This window comes from Simochromis diagramma, unplaced genomic scaffold (genome assembly GCF_900408965.1).
Source record: "Simochromis diagramma unplaced genomic scaffold, fSimDia1.1 OVJJ01000604.1, whole genome shotgun sequence".
NCBI classification, from domain to species: domain Eukaryota; kingdom Metazoa; phylum Chordata; class Actinopteri; order Cichliformes; family Cichlidae; genus Simochromis; species Simochromis diagramma.
This window is the reverse complement of record NW_024387416.1, coordinates 997,049-1,020,315: the sequence shown is the minus strand read 5'-3', so window position 1 is coordinate 1,020,315 and position 23,267 is coordinate 997,049. Positions and strand designations below refer to the sequence as shown.

At 41.2% G+C, this 23,267-nt stretch overlaps 1 protein-coding gene across 2 annotated transcripts in view; it reads left to right on the top strand.

Moving 5' to 3' along the window:
- LOC120721800 (phospholipid-transporting ATPase ABCA1-like) overlaps positions 1-16,916 on the top strand; it is a 189,804-nt gene extending 172,888 nt beyond the window's left edge. For both annotated transcript variants that reach the window (XM_040012354.1, XM_040012355.1), the window contains exons 49-50: positions 8,678-8,921; positions 14,557-16,916. In XM_040012354.1, the coding sequence (XP_039868288.1) occupies positions 8,678-8,921; positions 14,557-14,685 (373 nt within the window). In that variant the 3' untranslated portion in view covers positions 14,686-16,916. The remainder of the gene's footprint in view (positions 1-8,677; positions 8,922-14,556) is intronic.
- The last annotated feature ends 6,351 nt before the right edge of the window (positions 16,917-23,267 follow it).

Genomic DNA, 23,267 nt, shown 5'->3' with positions numbered 1-23,267 from the left:
GAGAGGGGATGGACGAGGGATGAGGACAGAGGATTAACACGTGTCCTACTTAACTCCACGTGATATCAGGTAAAAGGGACTCACTTCACAAGACAAGCGAGCGAGAGGAAAGTCAGATAAGCGTGACGTCTGCCTTTTTTTATTGGGGGGGGGGGCACTTTTATTTTAGATCTCACATGGACAATTTACATGCCGCTGAAATGCTATCGCTCAGTTCTCGCCACGCAGTGAATAATTTCTAATTAAGCATCCCTATCTCCGCTGCGCTTGCTGTAATTAATGTTTCATGAGGTGTGGGACCCCGTTAATGACTGAAAAGGCAATTAAGGAATGTCTTCTCTGTTTTCTTTTCTCGTCACTATCCTGCCACATGTTTGTGCTGTCATGTTGTGAGACACACACACACACACACAACTCACCCTTGAATAGCCATCATTTTGTATATGCCTCCACATTCTGGCTCTAATGGGGAAATGAAGGGGCTGTTTTTCACAAGTGCACAAGCAGCTGCCAGTCAGACCAGCGGGGGTTGAAGTACGGGGTGGGGTGGGGACATTGTAATGGTGGTGCACGCAGTTGTCACACGGCGCGAGCGGATGACCTGCAAATCTGGGGGGGTGGAGGGAGCTCCTTCCCTGTCCCATTTTCCCATCTCTTTTTCATCACAAACCCTCGAGAGGAGTGCAGATCTCTCTCCACGGGGGCAGCACTCACATTTTGACCCCCTGTTGCTCGCATGTAATACATGCTCACCCCTACCACATTCTCAACTCTTGCTCCCCCACCCGTCACCTCCCCCGACTGACTCTTCTCCTTCAGAAGCCTCTCACCCTATTACTCTTATTTATTCCCGACTCTCTACGAAGGTGGCGAGGCTTTCAGCCCAGTCATCCAAGTCCTTGTTAGCACTGCCCCCTTTAGTTCGACAGCACGCGTGTATTTATCCCACAGATGCCCTTCTGCTGCCGCACCCACCCCTGCCTTCGGCGTATTAGTCAACCCTCAAATGAGCCAAAATGGCCCATTTTAGACCACTAGAGACGTAGTCAGTGTGCGAGAGGAGCTGAAGATTCGGTAGGGTGGTGCGTTTCAGAGAAATAGGGCAGCCATCTCGAGTAGCCTCTCCATTCTCTTCCACCATGGGTGTTAAAAACACCCTGTCCTGCCCTGGCATTGAGCCGCTCAAATCAATCACACTTCTAGAAATTTATGAAAGGCTGATGGGCATGGGGAGAAATAAATAAGTATAAAATGCACAAGGGGCTGTAAATAGGGCTTCAGTCTAGCAGCATGCTAGTCTGAAGGTTCCCAGGTGTTAAGTAAACCCAAATGAAGTGGAGGAACCAATAAAAGCAGCTTCAAAGCTCCCCTATAATCTTGTCAGTTTGGAAGGACACCCACTAGCCTTTGCAGGATTTTTCACTGATTGATATCATTCATATCCCCACTTCACCGAGTAGCTGCGGTAAGCACACCCCACAGCCTCCAGTCTGATTTTCTCCTTGCTTAAAGCACATCATGAAATAAAACTAGGATGCAAAGTGCCTTAAATGCATTAAGGTAATGTGCTTCGAGCGCTGAGGAGTTTTTTACAAGAGCCGTGTAGAAAAGTTTGGATCCATCCCCCCACCCGAAGTTGACGTTAAGAGAAGTCCAATAAACTCGCCTCCCACTCACTCTGCGTCAGCTCTGCAGGTGCGCCATTAACTAAATAGTTTACGGCTTTTAAGTGCATGTCACCCGCGGAGATGAATGACAAAATAATTCTCTTTACGGTGTACAGTGCGTCGCCAGTGCAGGTGTCATTTAGCCTGCCAGAACATTGGCGGTCACAGATGAGGTGCAGTATACGTCCCATCCATATGTATTTGTTCAAGATGAGCAACATTTGATTGTGGCTTGATAGCAAATAACCAAAAGTGATGAATTGCACAGGTGACGCTTTTATCAATATTATTAATTTCGGTTTATGAAGCTCGTGCTTATTGAAAATGCAGTAGTCATAACTTTTACAAGCCACAGGATGGCCTTCATATGAGCCCATGCCAGTGCCTTGTAAATACATCTTAGATATATCTTGCCATGCAATCACACAGGTAAATTAAAGTAACACCATAGGTGACCTTGTGTGTTCATTTACAGTTCCATAATTTACTCTAAGACTCTGCTACAGTAACTTTAAGTGATTCACAGCTCAATAGTTATCTCATCTCGGGCCTTCGTTTTGAGGCAACTTTCCTCTGATTGGCTGCCCCTCACAAACTGCTTTAAGCTGCAGTTTTGCTGTCGAGGAGTGTTCCCTGTGACGTCACAAAAATGTATCTTTTTTTTTTTTTTTCTTGGTAGCCTGAAGCCAGCTCTTTTAGGTCATAGAGAACATTTGGACACATGTGACATCATTAATTGAAACTTTGTAACAGTTTCATATGAGCGCACGCCTAACAGTAACATAGTCTCTCTTTAAATTCTAAGGTTTTACATATAATCTGGTGCTCAGCAGGTCAATGCAATCTCAGATAAACAACAACACGGGGCAATTACGTCATGTCATTATTTATTTAACCAAACAAAGCCAAAATGCAGAAGTAGAGTGAAACGCTGAGCGCAGCCTTACTTAATTTTTATGATCAGTTTTTTTATTATATACCTATACATAACACCTTAGCACTGATAAAGGATGTTTTTAATAAGACTTTATGTGATAGTTTGAACTCATTCATACTTTGAGTTTTATTTAAAGCTGATTTAAGTCAATATACACTGATGAGGCATAACATTATGACCATCTGTCATGAGATGATCTGTCATTTGGCTGCCAAAACAGCCGTGACCCACCGAGGCATGGACTCCACTAGTCCCCTGAAGGTGTGCTGGGGTATCTGCACTAAGTGTTAGCAACAGGTCCTTTAAGTCAGGCTTGGCCAACTCCAGGCCTCGAGGGTCGGTGTCCTGCAGGTTTTAGATCTCGCCCTGGGTCTACACACCTGAATCAAAGGATTAGTTCATTATCAGGCCTCTGGAGAACTTCAAGACATGTTGAGGAGGTAATTTAGCCATGTTAATCAGCTGTGTTGGATCAAGGACACATCTAAAATGTGCAGGACACCGGCCCTCGAGGCCTGGACACCACTGCTTTAAGTCCTGTAAGTTGTGAGGTGGAGCCTCCATAGACCTAGACTTGTTTGTCTAGTACATCACACAGGTGCTCGATTAGGGTCTGGGGAATTTGGAGGCCAAGTCAACACCTGAAAGCCGCCGTAGTCTCCTCAAACCATTCCTGAACAAGTGGGCTCTTCAGGTGTGTGCATGATCATGGTCTCCAACAATGCTTAGGTAGGTGGTGTCAAAGTAACAACCACATGGATGGCAGGACCCGAGGTTTCCCGGTAGCACATTGCCCAAAGCATCACACTGCCTCCACCTACTTGCATTCTTCCCGTAGTGCATCCTGGTGTCAGGTGTTCCCCAGGTAAGAGATGCATCCACATGATGTAAAAGTAGAATAGCCTTTATTGTCATTGTACAGAGTACAACGAAATTGGAGTGCCACTCCCTTGGTGCAAGATTCAATAATAAATATAAATGTAAAATATAAAAAGTACAATAAAACAATCGCAAGTATTCAAACAATCGCAAGTAAGATATATACAGGATAGCAGCATTAATATAATGACAGTATGAATAGCAGCATGATATAATGGCAGTGACGGTATGGTATAGCTAAGCAGGTTCAATTGTTTTTGTGCTTATTTACTACGGTGATAGCTCTGGGAAAGAAGCTGTCCCTGAATCTGTTTGTCCTGGTTTTATGTGACCTGTACCGTCGGCCTGACGGTAATAGTTCAAACAGTTGATTGCTGGGGTGAGAGTGGTCCTTGATGATATTGCCAGCTCTGCTGAGGTACCGAGAGTTTGCAGTGACCTCCAGGCTGGGCAGAGAGCAGCCAGTGATCTTCTGGGCTGTGTTGATGACCCTCTGCAGTACTTTCCTGTCCGCAGCTGAGCACCCTGCATACCATGTTGTTATGCCGTACGTTAGGATGCTCTCTATGGTGGCTCTGTAAAATGTCACCAGCAGCCTCTCCTCCAGGTTGTTCCTGTAAAATGATTCATCAGAGCAGATGAAGAAAATCTCACAAGAGCTTCAGTTTGGAGATACTCTGACTCAGTCGTTAGGCCATCACAGTTTCCCCTCAAACTTGCCTAAATCCTCATGATTGCCCATTTTCCCTGCTTCTAGCAGCAACTTTCAGGACAAAATATTCTAATATATCCAGGTGCCACAATGGAGACATAACCAGTGTTATTAACGTCACTAAAAAAGGCCATAATGTTAAAACCTGATCGGTGTATATACTCTTAAGCATCGTACGAGAGATCCACAGCGCACTATTCCATCTACAACAGTAACTTAAAAATCCCAGTTTCCTTGTCTGCATGCATGCACACAGCCAACAGACGCTCCCGTTCAGGTCTTAATTTTAAACATGAGGATACTGCAGTGTCATCATGTGCTCTGTTAGCACACAAGCAACGATACACATCTACAGACAGGAAAATACACTTTGCAAATTGAAAAAGAATATTAGCAAGCAAACACGGATATAAACAATGCATGTTTGATACAGGCTTTGAAATGTATTTTATGAGAAAGGTAATATATTCACATTATGCTGATTTATTCTTTTGCCTTTTGTTTGTTTTGTTTTCGGCAAAGAAAATTGCTAAGGGGGACTCAAATTTACAGTAGGTTTCGATATTTTTTGTCACTTCTATTTTTTATGGCTTCCTAAATTGCAGTTTACTGGACAGAGATTGCCCATGCATCCCTCTGTCCTTACACTGTTAATGGAGCCTCTGCCTCGAACTCTATTAGCTTCTCCTCCAGGAGCTAAGAAACTTTTTTTGGATGACTTCCTGCCTGATCAAAGCATCAGACCACCCAAGCCATAACGTGACCTCATGCCCTCCGTTCCCCCCCACCCCGCGGACACAAATACAAGGTTTGGCAGTGGTGAGGGTGACCTTTCCAGACTCCCTCAGATGAAGTAAGGCAGCCGAATTATTTCCTGCCTGTCATGCCCTTATCTGTGTCTGGCTGTTGTTTGTTTTAAATTACACGGAAGAACGACTTTCCAGCAGACCAGGGCGAAGGAGAGGATCGAGGCAGAATAATGAAAATGAAGAAGCGAGAACTGCGCCGCAGACATTACAGCGGCTCTGCCATGCTGTGTTGCGCCGCTGTATCGTATCTCTAATGTAAAATATTATGAAAGGATTAGCTGTGACAAAGTGGTGCAGTCATGACTGTAAATATAATCCCTTCATTATTTTCTCGCGAGCTATATTCAACCCCAAGTAGCACAGATCTCGCTTTTAGTTTTTATGTCGTCAGTTTAAAGTTAATTATTGTTTCACACATGCAGCGCCATTGTTATGACCACGCCAAGCAGTGCAGGCTCTGTTTGTTGATAGCTGAGCTTACCTTTCCCCCAACGCAGCCAGAGTTTAATTGAGGAGAGCCAAGACAGACAGTGTATCAGAGATTAAATAGTGTGTTTTGATGTGAATACAGAAACAGAGAAATGCTGGTTTGGTTTTTGTGGGTTTTTTACACAAAGTACTGCCCGTAGCTTCTGTGTTGCTCCTGCAATGAAGGGAAGACAAAGAGAGAGAGAATGGGGGGGAAGATAATTCATAAGGCATTTTATCTCCGTCATTACTGCAAACTATTCAACTAAATGCTTTCTTGGCCTGTTGGATCTTTGCAAAAAAATGTTTTTGCACCTAGCTGATCATGAGAGCTGCTAGATACAATAAACACGCAGAGATTGTGGTCACAGACTTGACAATATGAGCTGAGCCTGAAAGCCTGGTCAAACGTTATAGGCTCATGGTACTTGGACTACAAATGGACACCAAAGCAACTTCAGTTACCAAGAATCCTTGGAAATACTATATATGCATGTGCAGACTGTTGTTTATAAAAATGAGCCAAGTTGTGATATACTAGTTTCTCTCTTGGGGACACCAGTAACCATGCTGAAGAACAGTTCAATTCAAGGTGCTTTATGTTGTAAGGTAAAGACGCTACAATAATACAGAGAAACCCCCCAAAAAGTGCTTGGTGACAGTGGGAAGGAAAAACTCCCTTTTAACAGGAAGCAACCTCTGGCAGAACCAGGCTCAGGGAGGGGCGGGGCCATCTATCCCGACTGTTTGAGGGTGAGGGGAGGGAGACAGGACAGACAGCTATATGCATGGATATATATTGTATTTACATAATAACATAGCCCATAATTAAATTTAACTGTAAATTCTAGTCTTTACAATCTTCAACAGCACTGAGGTTTTTAGAGGGAGGAGTGGGGTGGTGGGGTTATTATTAAACTAATCCCATAATAACAGGATTGTAATGCTGTCCAGCTTGATCGTGCACACTCTAGAGGAGCAGAGCGTGGTGACATTATGTTATTCTTACGCAGGGATTGTGAGGAAAACATTTGTTTCACATTAGAAGCTGCAAATAATTTAAGCACCCAGAGGACTCGCAACACAGCGCGCGAGTCCTCTGTAGCTTACAGAAAGCCAATGTGGGATGAAAACATACACATTTCTAACCAGATTTCTTGGCGAGCAGATTCACAGTTAGTCTTTGGGCTCAGCACTTGGCCAAGATAAGTACACTTGGGTTTTCACACGACTGACTATTAAAAACTATTAATCTGTGAAACAGCCAGTTTTGTATGAACCTTTCATGGTGGAAAGAACCAAATAGATGCTTAGCAAAAGCAAAGTATTTCATAGCAGAGCTGAGAGCAGGGATTAATCCAGTGTGGAGTAACATCTTGAATGGTCAAAGGGTTGCCCAAGCAGTAACACGCTGATACTTGTAAGCCACCCACTGTACTATCCACATGCAGTGCACTACATAATGTTTTAGAGATACATGGGGATGCTTTTGATCACCCGTGGTGTGCAGCCCCCGAGGAGATCACAGCACAGGCACAGTTCTCAGATCCTCCCTGTTGGTCGGCCGGTTGGATGGAGCCTGTTGTTGTTGTTATTGTGGACGGACAACATGCTAGCATGCGCCATAGCATTGCAGTATGTGGCTTAACTGAGTCCTTGCTGTGATAAGACCCACTTTTGAAAGGAGCATTAGAAACTCTTATGCATTCTTAATGAAAATGAGTATTAAATAAGAGTTGCCATCAATAATTCATGCAAAGTTGCATCAGGCCTGGACTGTGGCTCCTCAACTGAGAATGATTTAACTGAAGGTGTGCTGCAACCCATCCTGGGTGTGCGATGCATTTCTCAGAACTAGCACAGAACTTTGCTTCCTGTCTATCTGGGAGCATGTAGGCCTGTAGTTTATTCACCATATCTCTAATTGTCACTAAGGGAGCCCCTGACTTTAATTGCATGTAGCTTCGCACTAGCCGCAATGGACGTTTCCATGAGTAAATCCAACATTAGGGAATTAATTAGGCAGAAAACAATGGGTCATCAGAGTGCTAACGACAGAATAACAAGGCACAGAGTTTTATTTGGTGCTCACCAGACACAGCACACATTCGGAAAGATGTAGAATGCTAATTAACTTTAGAGCTTAGCTATGACCCATTTTCATTTGTGCCAACACTTTATGTCCAGGATATTGTTCGTAGCGGTGTTGCATTCTGACACATTTTCAAAAATGGCATGCTGACTGTTCAGTGGAGCATACTTTTTTTTAATGTACCCTCTCATGTATGATGACTTATTTTGCTGTTTTTCTCAGCATGCTTTAGACAAAGTTTGTATGTTCAGATTATTAGAGAAGCATTTAATTATTTATTTTCACGCACTGCCATTTTACGGTTAGCGAAACAAACAAGCTCATTAAGACCATATCCAGAATTGTTACCAAACAATACAAACAGTTCACTGGATATTTAAGCGCCCAGAAGACACGTGTGAGTCGTCAGAGGTGTCATCAGAAGTGTCATAATGAATCTCCTTTACCTCCGTTTTGTTCTGCAGCAACTTCCTGAGGGAAGTCGCTGTCTCTTTAGCCGCTCGATGCTCGAGTCTGTGCTCCAGATAGTGGCTTACCCTCTCTACTTGATGCTGGGTTGGTAATGTGTCACAGCTTCCTGGCTGAAAACAGATTCTCATTTGGTGCAAGGTTGCTGAGAGCAGTGAAACTGAACCAAAATAGTGACGTGGCAGGCAGTGAAATCAAATCATTTAGCAAAAAGATGCTAAAAGAGTCTATGGGGGGCAGCATGGCATGGCAGCACTTTGTCAACCAAATGAATGCTTTCTTTTATATTAGTTACATACATAATTTGGAAAATACTTTTTTTTCTATCCGCTACCAACATACTTGTTAAAGTTGAGCTGGCTTTGCGGTTCGCTGTGTCTGACTCACCTGCTCCTCCTGCTTACTTAATCCAGGAAGCTAGAAATGGCTGGGAAACATGAGCGCAATTCCGTTTTCAATACTTCATTTATATTCCTTCTCCTTCCTGGCACGTCTGTTTCTTCTAGTACACATCCCTGTTCTCTGTCGCGCTATGGCATGACCACAGGAGAGGAGAGATCATTATTTGGCACTAACACGCTTGTTTGCAGCTCTTCTCTTTTTTGTCTGGCACTAAATGTGTCATAATGACCTCTCTTTTTTTAGATTTGGTGATGGCTACACTGTGATTGTGAGGGTCGGTGGCTCTCCGCCCGCACTGAAGCCAGTCGAGGACTTCGTCCAGAAGACCTTTCCGGGCAGCGTTCTCAAAGAGAAGCATCACAACACGCTGCAGTATCAGTTCCCACACGCACAGGGAGCTTTGGCCAATATCTTCAGCCAGTTCACCAGGTATCAGCGGAGGCTGCGTGTGGAGGACTACTCGGTGTCCCAAACAACTTTGGATCAGGTGAGGTGGAAAAAAGGAAAAAAAAAAAGAAAACATATGCAGTTAGGCACTAACACAATTTTGTTGTTTTGGCTTGATTTTCAATCAAGTGAAACGATCACAATTCATTATTATAATTATGCATCATGGATTTCAATAGTGTTTCAATAGTTGGACAAACTCATACGATTGCTTTTCATACTTGGATGAAAATCACTTGACTGTTTGAAGTCGAGAACTCTGAGATCAGATGACTGACTTGGCCGTTTATTTTCTAGTGAGAAACTCCTGAGTTACTTTTGCAGAATACTTTGGGTTATTATTCTTTCTGCCAAAGTCTCATCCGTCCTTGAGTGTAACCAGCGCTTTGCACCTTGTTGGAAACCCTCTGTAAGTCCATTCATGAAGGCGTCTCTTGATTGTAGACTTTGACAATGATATGCCTACGTCCACCAGAGTGTTCTTGACTTGATTAGCTGTTGTGGAGAAGTTTTTCTAAACTGTGGAGAAAAAAAAATCATACCCTATACTGACTCCCTTTTGGGGCCAGCCTCTAAGTATCACCTTGATGAACTGCACTTTTTACCTCTTCTGTGGTTGCAGCTCTGGAGGTTTCCTCTTGTGTAGTAGGCAGTCATGATCCCCTTTAATCCGTAATAAAGAAAAAAAGTAATATGAGAGATGTGAGATCTCTGCTTGGAAATAAGTAAGGTAAGAGCGTAAATTTGGTTTACTGTTAAATGATGCATTTTTAAGTGTTTTGATACCTTCAAGCAGCACATGAAAATTGAAAGCAAAGATCAAGCATAAAAGTCGAAACAAAAGTAACATCCAGAGGCAGCTTTGAAAAGTGTCACAGCTCAAATCTGTGAAATGTGATTATGATGAAACTGACTGTTGTTGCTGCGTTGAGCTGGAAACACTCTGCCCATCTTCTGTATATAAGAACAGCTTGAGCCTTCCACTAGGTGGCGCAGGCCGATGCAAAAGCGATGCACCAACTAAATTTAGTGTGATTCTACAAGCCTACTGTAATTCTGTTGCTGCTCCCTTTTAATGGCTCACTAGCTCATCAATCAATGCATTGACCATTTTAGGTGCTCCTGTTTAATGCAGGTCTGCCCAGTAGCGGATAAGATTTAAAGATCTATCATTGTCTACACATTGTTTTCTGCCATTTAGGCTGTCAGACAGACCAATGAGGAGTGCACTGAGTTTGGACGGCCAAGATTGTTCAGCCGCCAGCTACCAGTATTGATCCCAAATCTGGACTGATTATATAAAACTCGTGCAGCCAGTATCTTTTTTTTTTTTTTTTTTATTCCAGCCAGAGTGCACTAGCTCAGCTTACTGATTGGCGAGATAAACCGAGCGCTGCGTGTTGCGGACTGGATTCACCTTGTGTTTTCCAAGCAGCCCCAGGGACCTAATGCAATCAGGCAGTGAGTGGCAAGTACGTGTGTGTCTGGTCTTCCAAACCCACCATTAGCTCAGCAGCAGATGACCATGTGGGAGGTGAGAGTAACCTCTGAGGGGTCCAGAAAGGTCATCTTTCCACTCCGCCACGGGTGAAAAAAGAAAAGCCTTAAAAAAGAGAAACAACAAAATTGACACAGATGCGTTGAATTGTCTGTTCGTTCAGTTGTGCAATGTCACGACTGGATTTAAATCGAATTATGTCTTATAAAGGACACTGCACAGATGATCAACTTGTAGATTACCCATAATTCAAAATAAATCAGTCTTCTGCAGAATTTTTAAGTAAAATCTGCCCTTTAGGAGTGTCAAATTTAATGAAAAGCTCAATGCTTCAATTTGGCCTGCAAGGTGTTTTTCTTTTTCCATAAAGCGTTTTAACAGGACTTCACAGATCAGCGGTGAACCTTGCATAATATCTGTTTTAACATTTATGTCTTCTTGCCCCACATTCTGCTCTGGTCAATATTTACCAGATCAGAGGCAGTAAATAAATCATTCTTGGATCAGCAGGTCACAGTATTAACACACAGACGGGGGGAGGGCTGAAGAACCTGTGGAGACCCAGACAGTCACCTTTCAGCTGGTGATTTATAGAGAGGAGCCTTGACCTACAGTATAACACCCAACTTGCACTACAATTAATATTGATCCGCACGGCCTTGAGCTCAGGCGTTAATGCTGATGGCCAGGACGGTGCAGGGCAGGGATTTAAAAGGAAAATGTGACTTTCACAATGGTCTCGTAGAAGCGGCTTCTGCGGAAACGAGAAACGTTTGCGGCTTTTTCTGGCACCGTCGCCGAAGCACTAATGGAGCAGCCGACCTTTTCGATCCATATATCATCCGATATGTATGCATGTGTTGATTATAAAGTTTCTTTACTTAGGTCGCCTCTTTCAGTTTTTTTTTAAACGCGCTTTTATTTCACAACGCGCCTATGAACCGATACTACCTCACGCTTGTGAACAAATGAAACAGACAATATTCTGCATATTTTGATGTTTTTAAGCAACGTTGTTGTTTGAGTTAGCGTCCACTTTTTTTTCAAGCATCAAACATTTTTTGACCTCCCAGCTTTAGTCAAATAATCTGAGAGACAAAGTTGGAATTTGAAAACAGGGAAGCATTTAGCCGCAGCGTTAGCATGTACTAAAAACAAAGCGTAAGAATAAGAAATACCAATTCAGATATTCCTCCACAAATCATGATGTAGTTCCTGCAGGATGACAATATATTTGCAAAATGGCAAAAGCATTAGGCACCCTAATAATAATAATAATAATAATAATAATAATGATAACTGGTAACCAATTGAGCCGAGTCCCATGTTGCAAAGAAGCGCATCGAAAATGTGTACCTGCACTCGGCCAAAAGTGTAAAAATTCAGAGCAGTCGCTGGATAAGCAGTGATTTTTTTTCCTACTGCTGTAGTATTTATAATCTAGTGTGACCGACCCATCACTCACCTGATAACCCTGATATTGCTGCGACTCATGATGATTGTTCAGAAGCGTTAAATACTGGTTTGTTCACACAATTAAAATCTTCCACTTTTAGACATTCTGTGAGATTCTGTTTGGGATCTTGAGATGAGCAGGGATATTTTAATGACATGTAACGAATGTAAAAACAGCCAGTTTAAATTCTGCAAGGACTTCTTTGATGTATAGCTGAGGTTAATTGGCTGATTTGCGTCCTTCCCCTCCTGGGTTCTGCCTCAGTGGGTACCAAATAAACACCCCAGCGCACCCCTATAATGTAATTAATGCCTGCATCCATCTGTTATTAAGAAAATGCCACTCAGCAGCGCTGGTGCATGACGTTCAGGTCATGAATGGATGGTTGGCTAAATGCAGAAAGTGAACATTACGAAATAATCACACCGCAGCGCACCGGAGGAATTTAGCCATGCTTGTCTCAGTCAAAAAATGGCTGCATCATTAAAGCTCCCACGCTCAGTTTTGCAGAAAGTTCAAGACAAACAGCACTTTGCAATTCTGCTGCACAACTACGCAGCCTTGACTATGAATATGAAATGCTGTGCATGCCTCAGCACATCAAGCCAGTGAGTCAGAGGCCAGCAGAGGTGGGCGGAGGGTGCATTTGTTGTCATTCTTATCCTCGTATTTATTCTCTGCTGAGAAGATGTCTTGACAACGGTGACCTTGATACACGCTGCTGATGTTATGACATTACTAGCTCAATGAGCTTACACTTAGCAGCTTCTCTATAAGGAAGTTTTATCCACGTAGTTACACTATTCAGTAAAAAATGACTGTTCATGTGGTTTTATTGTTATTATTAAAGTTTTCTCAATGCATTTTATTCTTTAAGGTATAAAGCACTTTGTGATGGCAGGAAAGAAAAAAACTCCCAGAGGACAGAGAAAGGATAAATAGCAAAAACCTGAAGATCAGATCAGATCATTTTAACTCCAAACTTTATGACAGGAAGTATCTTTGTTTGAATCAGAGTAACATGGCTTTTTAGTTTAACCCTGTGTGGTGAAAGAGCGCACGTCACCTCTTCAGCTGCTCACGTGCTCTGTGGCCAATAGATATCAGCGTGATTCTGTTCAGGCGCATGACGTTAGATCGCAGAGGAACCAGAAAAACACATTGTGCATATTCATGTCCTGAACTGAGCCAAGAATTCTCTCATAATGAATGTCTGCATGGAAGACAGATCTACTTAAATGTCTAGATAGGCTAATTAATGTTCCCGCGAGCAGGAGAGAAAAGCACCTGCTGTCACACAACATCGTGTCTTGTTTAACCTAAAACATGGAAACAAAACAGGCAAACTCATTTAATTATATGTTTGGAAGTGAAATATACTTTGTGCTCACACATGGAGTTTGTGTGGATTATACATCAAGTCATTCTTGATCTTTATGGACTGTGAAACCATAGATAGATAGAAGCTTTTGCTTTCAGCAGAAGTTGGTATGTAGTTAATTTTTTGTCTGTGTGCTCGGCACGATTTAAAAATGCCGGCAGGTGTTTTTGGGCTTCTCTTTGTTGCTAAAATAGACTGATCACCTGCTAGCTTCAATTCAAGGCTGAACACGGGAATAACTAATGGTATCAATATTCTCATCTAACTCTCAGGAAGAAAGAAAACTGCTGTAGTTCTCGAACGTCAGACTCTAGATGTATACGGCACATAAAACGAGGTCATTACTTTAGCGATAGAAAAGCTGTATTTTCACTAGTGAAGACATGTTGTCAGTAATGACAACGTAAATATATCAGAGTAATTGGCAAATGTATGTCCTTTGTTCAAAAGATGGAAGTTGCTAATGCTAATAAAGACTTCATTACCGTTAAATTATAAGGTTTCAGATTATATTCACCGGTTAATTAAAAACAGAAGCCTCAAAGGCTGACTGGATAGATCTCTATTACCCGTCTGAGCTTCAATAAAACAAAAGAGGATTGTTTTTAAGCCCAGAAGAACAGGCTACTAATGTTTATTTCTCTTCATCCATGGCCTTCTGCATGTGCTTATTTGCTATTTGATTTAGCAAGTGTGTATCTGTGAAGAAAGGTTTAATTGATAGGGCCTCTGAGTAGCTGCTGATGGGATTGGCTTGGAGGACAATTTTATTTATTTTCCATTTAGATTTTAAGTGCAATCTAGTAATTCGCGTGTCCTGTTATATTCACACAGCCAATGAAAATGGTTAAATGAAAAAGCAATGCTCTTATCATTTTATATGATCCGCTTTGTTGCCTTTTTTCCTTCCCCTCTCCGTCTGCAGAGAGTCTTTGTGTAGCTTTACCGCCGATGCTAAGAGACTAAAACGCCCGCTCGCCTGTGATGTTTACAGCACAATGAAATACACACTGCTTTTTATGAACGCCATAGGATTGATTTCGTCTGACATTAAATGGGCATCACAGAGAGAAGAATGATTGTTTTATTCTCTTTCTCTGCTGGTCAAAGATGTCAAACTGACATTCACTGTGTGAGCCGAGACGCTTGCTTGATGCTCCGTAGCCCTCGACTGGCATCTCATTCTCATGCACCCCGTCGTCCGTGCCGCTATTTCTGTTTGTTTTAAATGCAGAGGGTGGGGAGAGAGCGCAAACGAGAAGTGTCCACGGGCCCTTCAGCAGAAGTTTATTATCTTGCCTTTGCTTTTAAGTACTTTCTTCTCCTCATTTGTATTCCAGGTCTTTGTGAATTTTGCGAGGCAGCAGCACGATGAAGAGGACTCTGAGGCCTATAGCAACCCGGTGGATGTTTCAGACGAGCTGCCGTTGGAGTATCTGAGGACCTCCCAAGGAGCAGAAAAGGTGTAACGCGCACAAGAAAAGAACTGCATCTACAGTCGTCCAGCGATATGCCTTTAAAATAAGGGAATCTGCAGTACTTGCACTGGCAACCAAATGAGTTCCTAACCTAATTTAGCTTTAATTACTAAATATAGCATGCCCCTGCTTTCAGGGTTTATCAGCAGGCTTGCAAAGTTTCCAATTATTCATGATGTTTTCCATAACTGTCCCTCGCCAAGCCAGTTTTTTAACTCATTTACAAATGCCTGATTTTGTAGCCTTCCTTTCATTCTGACACCGTAAATAGTTGGTTACAGTGAATGCTACTGCAAAGTTTGTGGAGTTTTCTAGAACTCCCTGGTTTGACACAAGAAGGGCGGGTTACTGCACTAGAATCGTGACGTATTCAACTCGACTATCCAAATTCTTCAACATGCAGAGTCAATCAATTTACATTTAAAATAAAATAATTATTTTTCTTTTTTACCACACAGGCTGATTTCCATTTGACTAAAACCAACTTTAAGAGAAAAGCCTGACAAAAATGACTTAATAAGATTGTAGGTGCGAGTGCAGGAAATGCTGTATTTCACAAAGGTTAAACAACTGAAATAACACCACTTTGGTTTTGTTTGCACATTTATTGTAGATCATTCCACCACATCTCCCTCTGTGCTTCCCCTAGCATCACAAATTGCACGGCACTACCTCAGCCTTGACCTTCAGATTGACTGATGCTTTAGACTCCTATCATTTGTTTACGTTTGCTGCTGATTGAACAAAGATAAATCAACTCAAAAAGTCTAAAGCAGCAGTTAGTTTCAGGCTGCCATCCCAGCTGCTGATAGGCACTCCAGTGATAAATAACTACTCTGCCACATGTATTGGCTTTGTATCTGAAGGAGCCTACAATTAGCTGTAGATGGTGTTCAATAACAAGCACTGAGTTTGCAGCAGTGGCTGTCGAACATGTTGCGCCTGCAAGAAAGGTGCTAAATGTTTGCACCAGCCAAAGCTTGCAGGGTTTTATCTCTATTATATGTAGGCATCAGGAATGTAATCGAGCGCACGTCAAATGTTTCATGAGATTTAGTAATGAATGTGTGAGCAAAAACACATTTTTATTTATATTTTGTTAGCTTATAAGGCCTTAAATTTTAAGATCCTTCTGCTGTATTTTTGCTGGCTTTGGCACAGTTCACCTTCTACATAAGTAGTTATGCCTCTGAAGATGTGGTCATAATCTTAATCACACATAATCCTGTTTTCTTTTTATACTTTAAGTTGCATTGATCAGATACGGGTACCTAGCTAGCTAAGCTTGTTAGCTTCCTTCTTAGCCACGGACGCAATGCTTGGTTACTCAAAGCTAACTTGCCATACTTGCTAGCATTTTAGCCATAGCTAAATACCAGATGTGATGACACATGGGTGAATCTAAGACATCTATTGTAGGACACAGCATAAGCACAAAGGAAACTGAGATAGATTTTCTTATTTTTATATAGGACCAAAATTTGCATAAAAACTAGCATAAACTCAGGACTTCACGGAGTTCAAGTGAGAAACAGGATCATGTTTGTCCTTTTCTAGACTTCTGTACAATTGTTCCTTTTTTGCAACTCGAGGAGTCACCCCCTGCTGGTCACTGGAAGAGATTTGCAACATCCATCTTTTAAATACAGTCTATGTTATCGCTCATTCCTTTAGCATGTAAAGCCTTTGTTTGGTCTGGGAAATAGCTGATTGCGTTACTTAAATTTTCAACCACCTATGGTATCAAGAATGCGTAAAAACTACAGAAATATATTTTTTAATGTATTTTTTTAAAGTTATTACAACATACAATTAAATTGTACAGACATATGTAAACTTTGGTCAAACTGTACACCTTATACTCCATTTCCCAAGTAAAAGTTAACTCAGGAAGGTTTTATGTGCAATACTTACATGCTTATACAGAGAGTGACATTTAGTTCTGTCTTTTACTGTATGTACTGTGCGACATCAAGAGGTTATGTCACTGTCTCGCGCAGCTTGCGCTCGCATTACGTTGCGCTTTTGTGTTCAGGATGTAAATAAGTCCACACTTCACTCCTCACAGGCTTTCTTGTTTGCTTTCAGAGCCTGACATAATTTGTATGCTTTGCTAAGTCCTCACATTACTATCATGCACGTTGCAAAAATAATGAATCCTGTTTGCACTGAATATTGCTCTATGCCAAGACAAGTGATTAAACATTTGCACAAACTGTAATGCGACTTTGACTCGGTGTTTGTTCACTGCCGTATTTGTCCAACGAATCACCGAGTTCCAGTTTGAAAGTCTCTCTAGTTCAACTTCCTGCATGCTGTCTTATTGTTGTGTCCTTCCTTTCACTATTTCGCGTCTTTCACTCTGCGCGAAGGTGCCAGCTGCAGGCTCATATTTTGTTTTGTCTCTCATACATTCGTAACATCAACCGAGTCCATGGGATGCCAGAATTCAAACCGCACCACACTGGGTAAGGCTTTTTATTTCACATTTAGCAGAGTGGCTCCTTCTCAAGGGCGAACAGACATTTTGTCTGCCAGATGCCTGCAAATGAATTTATTTTGCTGTCAGACTATCACACAGACTCTTTTAGCGCGTGGGCTTTCAATTTATTTATTGTACTTTTTTTCTTTTCAAACCAATTTAAAGCTAGTATACCTGAAGTTAGACCAATTCTTCTCCCAGTTTCATTTCACTATCACAAAACATCACAGCATATGTAGTTTTTCTTTTCAGACACAGTGTCTACCAAGATTAAGACGTCTCATTTGTGTTTAGTAAAACATTTCCCACACCCCTCTCAAGAGAAACCCTCGACTCACCTCCTTAACTATCATCTGTAATTTTCTGTCCAATTTATAAAGATAACTGTGGCATTTTTCTGTTTTCTCGCTCAGGTGCTAATGTATTTGTTTTTGTTTGTTGAGAGGCTTAGAAAGTGTCTGCTCCAGATTTCACTACATAAAAAATACAGCATGTTTCTAACTTAAATTGAATATATCATTTTTTTTTACTTGAGTATGTTCTGTTCATATTTGCAAGTACTTTTCTTCTTAGGATATGTTCTTAGACACACTTCTGCACATCGTTACTTCTCACGTTTCACCTTGTTACCATCCGTCCGTCTATCCATCCATCACTGAGGTGTTCCCAAGCCAGCTGATAATATCAGCCAGCTGACCCTTGGGTCTCCTTCCAGTCACACCCAGATCACTTCAAATAGGAGGTGTCCAAGAGGCAATGTAGTCAGAACAACTTCCTCTGTTCCTCATCTGAGTTCATCACCCTATCTGTAAAGGAGAGCCCGGACGCCCCCTTCTTTCGGTCACAGCCCACAAGGCAGAGGGTGGGAATGTAGATTGACCGGTAAATTGACAGCTTTACTTTCACACCAGTCTGTCTCCTGCTCCTTCCCTCCATCACTCATGAAGAAGCCCGAAAGATAGTAGATAATTCCATAAAAGTTATGAATAGAATAAAGGTCAGCACTGGCAGAGTCCAACACCTTTGCCTTACTGTGGAAACAGGGGGACCTTAATATGTATGCTCTTAAGCAGGAGTTAATTAAGTAACTGACCAGGAGAGCTGATTGTCTGGTGCTAAACAGAAAGAATACCTTAAATGTGTTAAAAGCATTATCTTTAGGTAAAAGATAATTAATTTTACATACCGTCTGAGACAAACACATTAGATGGACTACAGTTTGTCTCCCGCCCATCAACCCAAACCAGTCACGCTGCCCCTACCTCAACCAGGTATTATCAAAGGCTTCTTCCTGTTAAAGGAGAGTTTTTCCTTCCCACTGTCGCCAAGTGCTTTCTGTCATCTGGTTGTATTAGTCTTCTCTGTCATTGTAGGGTTTTAATGTTACGTTGTGATCTTGCGCTATATAAATAAAACTGAATTGTATTGACTTAGAATACAAAGACGACTTTAACAAGAAAACCTCTGATAGTGCAAGAAATGTGAGTATATAGAAAATTTTTATTTAAGAGTAGAGCATGAAAAGCATCCTGACGACACCTGGGCTGTGGGTTGTACACGGTACTGTGACAGCACTGTCATGACTTCAACGGGGTTAGTGAAGCTGCATCTCGAAGTCTCGAGCTGACTGTCACCAGGTTGATGGAGACACCATGGGACATGAGAAATCCTTGGCTTCTCTGAAAGTGTGTCATACTTTATTGTCCTAATGGGGACTATACTTTAAAACATGAACATCATATTGTAGTCAAGACTTGAAACTAGAAATTAAGACCTTAAACGAAGAGACGAGCTACAGAATTGATGAACTGAGCACCAAGTAGGGTAACTTTCCTCAAAGGTTTACAACAAGAGTCGAAACTCCCTGCTGGCTGTAACAAAGAACATAAGTTTGAGACTCCCTAAAGTTACGTCTGTCTCTTACATACAGTCTGAAGAAACCAAACTTAATAACAATGACACCAAATCCAACAAAAGGTAGCTATGCAAAGAGACAATTGAGGCCGATTAACGAAGGCCACTTATTGTGCCTCAGGAAGTTGAGTGGATTGCGTACTAATAGGAAGGTAGATGGTTTGATCCCCAGCTCCTCTAGTCAGCTTGTCAAAGTATCCTTGGACAAGATACTGAACCTCGAGTTGCCTCTGATGCATCAGTGTGAATGTGCGGAAAAGTGTTTAGTGGCTTGTAAGAATGACTAAATGAAGTTTGAAGTAAAAAAATGAATAAATAGAAGTGGTTTCTACTCAACTAGAGTAGAAAAGTATCATATAAGTACCAGTCCTAAATTAGCTGACATGTTTGCCAAGGACCAGAAATGCAGTTGTGTCAGTGTGTTAATGCAAAGAATATAAAAAGCAAAGATTTCATTTAGAGCTACATTTGATCTCTTCTCTGATGTGATCGCACATTTTAAAAGAAAACATCCACTCTGTGGTAGTTTGTAGGTTATTATTTGGTATGAAATGATGAATGGAAAAACACCCAAGCAGTACAAGCAATTTCCATTTCAAAGACTCCACTCCTAATTTAAAGTTTTAGGCGTCGGGTTTGTCGTTGTTTCTTTTTCCAGTATTTCCTTTCTCAATAAATAATTTTTGTAAAACCGGTTAACTTTAAAAGACGAGTTTGTAAACAAGCATATATTATCCTCATAGCTGGTCTTTATCAGTCACGATGTACACAAAATACTCTCTGCCATCACTGAGCATTTGGCCAATCTTGGTGTCAAGTACAAGATTACAATAAAAAGCATTGTCAGTCGGAACGGGAAGATTACAGGAGTTAGAGGAGATTCAATGATCTGCTCGACAGGCAAGCTTTATAAAAGCCCCTGCCATTCTTTCAGGCTGTAATCATTCTCCGTGCTCTGAGTTTGCTGTTCTTGCTTCAGGGTGCCTTTTATAGGTGGCATAGAGTAGCTAGAAATTGGTACAATATCTTTGTTCATTCTCTCTTTTTTTTTTTCCAGTGAAACTACTTCTGAGAACTTTTTTTCTATCTAGAATACTTAAAAAAATATGAGCTATTTTTGTGCTTCTCACTTTGAGAGTCTGTCTCAGTGCCATGTTTTTCTTGGTTTCTCACAGCAGCTAAAACAGCAGCTAAAACCCAAACGTAAAACATTATAGACATTAGGAGGTTTTATACAGTCAAATCTTAATCACAGGGTAGAAGTTGTTCTTTTTTACTTCTTACTTCACAATATCATGTTTCACCAGTCATGATGAGAATGTTTTTTCCTGCCTGCTTCTTCAGACTAACGCAACAATACCCTTAAAAGTTGTGGACTACATTTGAATCTGGACAACAAGAGGAAAAGATAAAGATTTACAAAAACATCTCTTATTCTATCCTTCCTAAAAGTCAAACATCCAGGAGTTGTTGTATAGAAAGACTGTATATAAACTGGCATCCTGACGCCACTTTTTTGAATGTACTAGCTTTTATGCTGCTAGCATGCAGGTTTTTATGGACGAGACCCTTTTATGGATGAGATTAGCTGGATTATCAGCTAATGCTAGCAGGCTAGGTTAGCATGCTTCAACCATAAACTGCACTGTGTTACACCACTCCAGGACAACTTGGTGTAAACAGCAAACCGAGTTTATTTGGGTACTCCAGAGCCATGGCTTTCACATACAGAACCCAAGAATACTCTTTTCTCTTTTTTTTACAGAACATTTTTTTATTTTCTTTTTGCCATGACTGCCCTCTACTGGTGGAAAACATGTAGCAGCCAAAAACCCAAACATATAGCTGAATAGCCCAAATACCAACAGATTTATGCAATGTTTTAGACATATTTTAGCTTTACACTTTACCAAGTGCTACAGCTGCAATGCACAGACACAGATATCTGCTAATTTGTGCTAATTAACGGACTAATAAAATACTAGCATGTCACTTAGCCAAATAAAAACAGATACTAAAACTACAATATACACGCAATGGACAGTTTGATGGCAGTGTGATGCGTCCAGTGGAAGCTTCAATACAGTGGCCTGACCTACTTTTAGAGCCAGGAACTGCAGTTTTTAGGAGAAAAGTGATATTTTGTGGTTAAACTTGAATGATGCTGCAAGTTTAAGACCTATGAGGTGTTTTTTTTCTTCCTCAAACTACAGAATCTGTACTTGTGTTCATGCTCAGTTCTTCTCCTGTTACTTTGGACTGTTCTGTGAAAAATAATGCATGTTGTGTTTTGTGCGATTTCCTGCATGAAACAGCCGTTATTTCCAGGAACGGGAAGATTTTCAGGGGAAAGAAAAAGTTTTTATTTTTCAGATACGTAACACAACGTGCTTTTGGAAATCAACAATGTAAGTGTTTTAAGATTCACTCAAAAGTATTAGGCAATGATCATTTTTGCTACTGTTTCTCCTGAGGTAGTGTAAATTCTGAAAAAACATCTCTCACACCTTGAGTCGGCTGCATGTGCAATCATTTAAAAGATGATATAACATCTCTTAAATTCAATAATTGAAATGACTCCAGAGTGCCAGTAGTGGGATGATAATGTTTAAACAGGGCTCACGCTGTAGCCGATTGAGGTTTTTACAACTGACATGTGGATTTTAATATTAACCTTGCTGATTTTTTTGATAAATACACTGGGCAGCTCACCGGGTTTTTTAAAGCAGGATCCCGATGAACGACCTTTGAAGGCTTCAGTACGCAAATTATTATTTTTCTTTAACTGGATTTTAACAAATTAAAAAAAAAAAACGGCCTGTGGCAAGAACAATGTGTTGCCTGAAGCTGTGTACATCAAAGCAAAAAGCTGACATTTGGGAATTGCTACCACTAGTTGCCCTTTTAAGCCTTTATTGTGATCAGAAGACTATTTTAAAAGCTAATTATTCTGAGTTGATATTTCTTTTCACTTTGAACTTATTCCAAGTGTTTGTTTGATGTTTTCTTATTTTAGTCATGTATTCATTTTTTAAGAACTTTGTTGGAAAGTATGCCTAGACTTCCACATGCAGAGAGGAGGTATGCTAATAATGGATTTAATGGTCAGCGCTCTAACAGTGTCCAAAAATTCTCAATTTTTTTTTTTTAAATGTTCTTTTTTCTTTTTTTTGTGATGTTTCGTGGGTATCAGGGTGAAATTAAAAATCATAAGCAATTTGATTTTTAAAGGTTTTTCATTATTCTGCTTGAATTTTGTAGATAAAAATTAACTGAATGAGGCTATTGCCCACAGCCATGGCACCCTAAAAGCAGAAATTATTTTTTGCGCCCAGTACTCAAATGCAGACCTCACCAGTGAAGGGGTGGTAGACCACCATCTGATGGTATTGATAGTCCAGAACTTTGAGACACTGGACCTCTTCAAGCCTGTTGGAGCATTTTTATTGGATTGCTTGGATATCCAAGAGGTTTTTGTGAGCGAAATTCTAGTATTTTATTAGTCCCTTATTAGCCCATTGCATGCATCTATTTAAGTTCATCTGCCTGCCTGCTGCTGCACAACTGCAAGTGGCTTTGCAACCCACCCCCACCACAGCTCCTCCTTTTCCACCTTTCTGTGTTTTTTCCCTAAATCGGACTCATATCTGTCATCAGTGATGCCTGCTTTGTTCTGTGCATAACCATCCCAGCAAACAGAAATACCACAGATGGAAACAGCAATCTTCTTTTGACCACAGCAGTCCTGACTACAACTCTACAACTGACTACATTCAAAAAATGTGGATCCATGATGTGAAAGTAAATAGCTTTTAAGCAAGGGTGTAACCGGCCCTCTCATCTTCTGTACCACCATGGTAGACTGGAGTCTGTTTTTCAAACTTGACATTTGCAGAAAGACTGAAAAAAAAAAATCTTTCTGTTGCCTGCCAGCGGTGTTGCAAATTCAGCCGACAATCGAGTCAAACAATCGTTCTGCCATCATTTTCTCTCCACCGTGAATGAAAAGGCTTGATAAGAAGGACCAAGACAGATAAGCTGAGCTACAGCATGGAGAAGGTAACTATTTCTTTTACATTATTTGCAGAGAAGACATTTGGACATGTAGGAAAAGCATTTAGTGCTTGTGGGCGACCGTGGCTCAGGGGGTTGGGAATCGCATCTGTAACCGGAAGGT